The 3,782-nt window shown below is 37.4% G+C and overlaps 1 protein-coding gene across 3 annotated transcripts; it reads left to right on the forward strand.

The window, feature by feature from the left end:
• Nucleotides 1-314: 314 nt before the first annotated feature.
• Nucleotides 315-2,763, forward strand: LOC129837903 (zymogen granule membrane protein 16-like). Of its 3 annotated transcripts, none has more exons than XM_055904424.1 (5): nucleotides 315-401; nucleotides 715-736; nucleotides 877-929; nucleotides 1,206-1,380; nucleotides 1,756-2,763. In XM_055904424.1, exons 3-5 carry the CDS (start codon nucleotides 878-880, stop codon nucleotides 2,120-2,122), a joined length of 594 nt encoding a protein of 197 aa, XP_055760399.1. In that variant the 5' UTR covers nucleotides 315-401; nucleotides 715-736; nucleotide 877; the 3' UTR covers nucleotides 2,123-2,763. The 3 variants fall into 3 exon arrangements, with proteins under 3 accessions (XP_055760399.1, XP_055760400.1, XP_055760398.1); XM_055904425.1 differs by having other exon boundaries at nucleotides 322-405; XM_055904423.1 differs by lacking the exons at nucleotides 315-401; nucleotides 715-736 and having other exon boundaries at nucleotides 860-929.
• The last annotated feature ends 1,019 nt before the right edge of the window (nucleotides 2,764-3,782 follow it).

Below are 3,782 nucleotides of genomic sequence, written 5' to 3' on the forward strand. Positions count from 1 at the left end.
AAAACTGAAGATTGGGAGACTGATTTTGACCGATTGTCGTACACATTCATACGATTTTTGTATATTCTTCTAATTGTTCGGATGTTAGATTGTATATTTTTTTAATCCCTATTTCAGATCATTCATTTGTTACAATTCAAAGAATACAATTATTATTTCCTTATAGTATTTCCTTGATACTCCCTCCCAAAGTGGCCTCGACCAATTAGAAAACAATGTCTGACGTCTCTATAGTGACTGACTAAAAGTGTTCCATGTCATGCTCCTTCCATCTAGAGCTGATGGAATGTTCAGCAGGTATAAATACAGTTCAAAGAGGAAGCAGTAGACTAGAAGGACCTGGCAGAGACAGAGAGAAAAGAAGCTTTCACAGGTTTTCACACACATCTCAATATAGCACTGTGGGTAACTACACAAATAACTAAATAGAAAACTTGTATTCAATGCATGATACTGTTGTGGGAAATGTTATGAAGTTAATACTCATTATCTCTTGGTACTTGGGCACAAACATTTTGGCCCTTTTGCCTCTAAATTTAAATTAAATGATCTGACATTATTTTGAATGTGACAGCAGCTTAGCACTACAAGGGTGATTGTAGTAAACAAGAATAGGCTCAACTTTTTAGAGCTGTTTTATAACATTTCACATTCAAGAATGGTTTGTTGATTGTTACGTCACATTTCAAAAGGTTATTTTCTTTTCCCTCCTAGGAAACACTGGGTGACCTGACAGGTAAAAGGACTTAGTTGTTTTGACAAACTACTATGAAAAACATTGTTAACTACATAAGTTTTACCATTGAAAGTGAAACGGAGTGAGAGTAAAATTGACTGAAATTGAAGGTCTTAAGTATTGATGCCTCCCTTTTGCAGAATGTTCTTAATCCTGGTTGTCACAGTGTTCTTGGCAGGCTGCTCGGCATTGCGTGAGTAATAAAAATACAGTTCTGAATTGTAATGATTAAATAATAGCTTTTGTGCTTTCACCAACTTGTCTTTTTCAGTTAGACTTCTAGGTTCTTCTTTGAGACAAAATCTGATGGATTAAATCATTGCAGAATGTACTTTAGTTAATTAATCTGCACTTTATTCATAATGTAAAGATCTTTCAGAAATGTGTTGGTAAAATTAAAATTATGTATAAATAAATATGTATTATTAATATAGTAAATATAGTAAACTTATTTCCCATGTTATTTTAGCCATCAAAGACCCGTACTCGTATTCCTCTGCGGTGGGTCAGGGAGGTGGCACCCCATTTGCTTCCTACGGTGAAGGACGCATCACAGGAGTCAGAGTGTGGGAGACCAACAACAACTACTACTACTACTACTACTACTACTACTACAACAGCAACAGCAACAACTACATCAGCGGGTGAGCAGACCTTGACCCATGAACAGACACCACTGACTCAGCACAACTACACTACCCAACACACACCACTTACTCAGTCCAACTTCACTACCCAACAAACACCACTGACTCAGTCCAACTACACTACCCAGCAGACACCACGACTCAGTCCAACTACACTACCCAACAGACACTCTTTCTTTCTTTCTTTCTGTATTTATTTATTTGTTGTGTTTATTACATATTCAGTACATGACCAAACAATATTGTTATCGTATCTAACCCAGAGTACAATGTCAAATGTAATTCCTTGATATTCTCTGATGCTACCTGCTCTCTCTGTCTGAATGTGCCTTGTCAAAACACAACCAACGTGAAAAGCTTCCTCTGTTTTAGGTTCCAGCTGAGATACGGCAACACCTGGTCTCCTGTGTTCGGTAACGCAGGGGGCTTAAAGCAGGAGATGGAGCTGTTTAATGATGAGGCCATCGTCGAGGTGTCTGGGAAGTACAACCCAACAGACTACATCTGCTACCTGGTGTTAACCACCAACATGGGGCGCACTCTGTCAGTCGGTGTGCCCAACCAAGTCTCCTTCAACTTCTACCCAGCCAACATGGGCAATGAGCTGAGGCTGCTCAGCGGTCGCTTCAACGGTGCCGGGATCACCTCCATCGGAGCCCACTGGGGATTGGTGTACATGGAAGGGGCTGAAAACAGTACTATGGAAACAGCACTGGAAACAGTAACTCCTATTTTTTAGGGGGGAAAAGTATGTCTTGCTCTTTGGGATGGTATCCCGGATACAGATTAAGCCTAGTCCTGGACTAGTTACTTTCAATGGAGATTTTCCATTCAACATGCTTTTTAGTCCAGGAGTAAACTTAATCTGTGTCCAGGAAACTGACCCTATATGTTGGACGGATGTTTGACATAGACGCTGACAGAACTGTTTTTTGTATCACTATCTGATGGGCGCTTCATGAGAATTTTAACTGAATGAATTTGAATGTTTTGAGTACTTTGGAAGTATTTTTGAGGTGATTCCTCACTTAAAGCAGTACAAAAATACTTCTAAACATTCAAATTAATTCAGTTTAAATTCTCATGAAGCGCCCATCAGATAGGAATGTTAAAACAGTCCTGTCAGCGTGGGTCACAGACCACATGCGTTGTTACACATTCTTTGAGATTATCACATTTTATCACAATAAATGAAAGAATCATATGGGATTTAAAGGATTAATTATATCTTTGATTAATGGAACAATCAAATATTATGGGGAGATAATAGCGTCTCAGGGTGCTTCACCTTCACTATTTTATACACGCTGTATTTGTTATTTGTTGTTCCTTTTCTGCTACATCTGCTTGTGGACATTTTAATAAAAAGCATATCTTTAATCATTATATTTCATTGTATTCCTTTTGATAAGAATATACATACAGTAGTGACCAGAAGCTACAATAAACTAATCTGTCATCTTAACAAACCCTACCTCAATGGTGTCAATAAGGAATTACATGTACAACAGCAAGGCAGTTAAAACGCCTATCCAATAGTAATGAAGGAAATAACAATTGATAGTTACATATTGGGATAATATTTTCCACGATATATCATGTTGTATCGCATCAACAATATCAAACTATTATTTTTGTGCTAGTTGGTTGTCCCTGATCTAAAACTCTTATTTTCCTTCATAGACTGTTCTCCATTCTCATTTTAAATAGGAGCATATTTTGGGGGGCAATTTTATTTCCAATTACTTTCTCATGCATTCTAGTTTCTCTGCCACAGACATATAGTGAGCAATGTTTGGAACATCGAATCACAATAAAATCACAATATATAACTGCAATTCTAGAATCATGAGAATCGTAATCGTATCAACACCTTATAATTGTGATAAAATGGTGCTGCATAGTGTTTTAGTTAAAGCTATAGTCTGAGATTTGGAAAGCTGTTCAATGTTCAGCTGTATACCAAAACAAGTGGTGGGGAGGGACACCACTTTGTTGCGAATCACAGACTATGTGGATGGTCTAGATTAGACAGTTTGATAGATGGGGCTGATACAGTATATGCATGGTTCAACAGTCAAAGCTGCTTAACTAGTTTTGGTGAGATAGAAGGAAATTAGGAAATGTTTTTTTATTGTCTTTGTTTTACAGAATAAGTCTGTGGTTCCTTGAAACAAATCAATCAAATTTTATTTGTCACATACACATGGTTAGCAGATGTTAATCCAAGTGGAGTGAAATGCTTGTGTGTCTAGTTCCGACAATGCAGTAATAACCAACAAGTAATCTAACCTAACAATTCCACAACTACTACCTTATACACACAAGTGTAAAGGGATACAGAATATGTACATAAAGATATATGAATGAGTGATGGTACAGAACGGCATAGGCAAGAT

This window comes from Salvelinus fontinalis, chromosome 38, assembly GCF_029448725.1.
Source record: "Salvelinus fontinalis isolate EN_2023a chromosome 38, ASM2944872v1, whole genome shotgun sequence".
NCBI lineage: Eukaryota > Metazoa > Chordata > Actinopteri > Salmoniformes > Salmonidae > Salvelinus > Salvelinus fontinalis.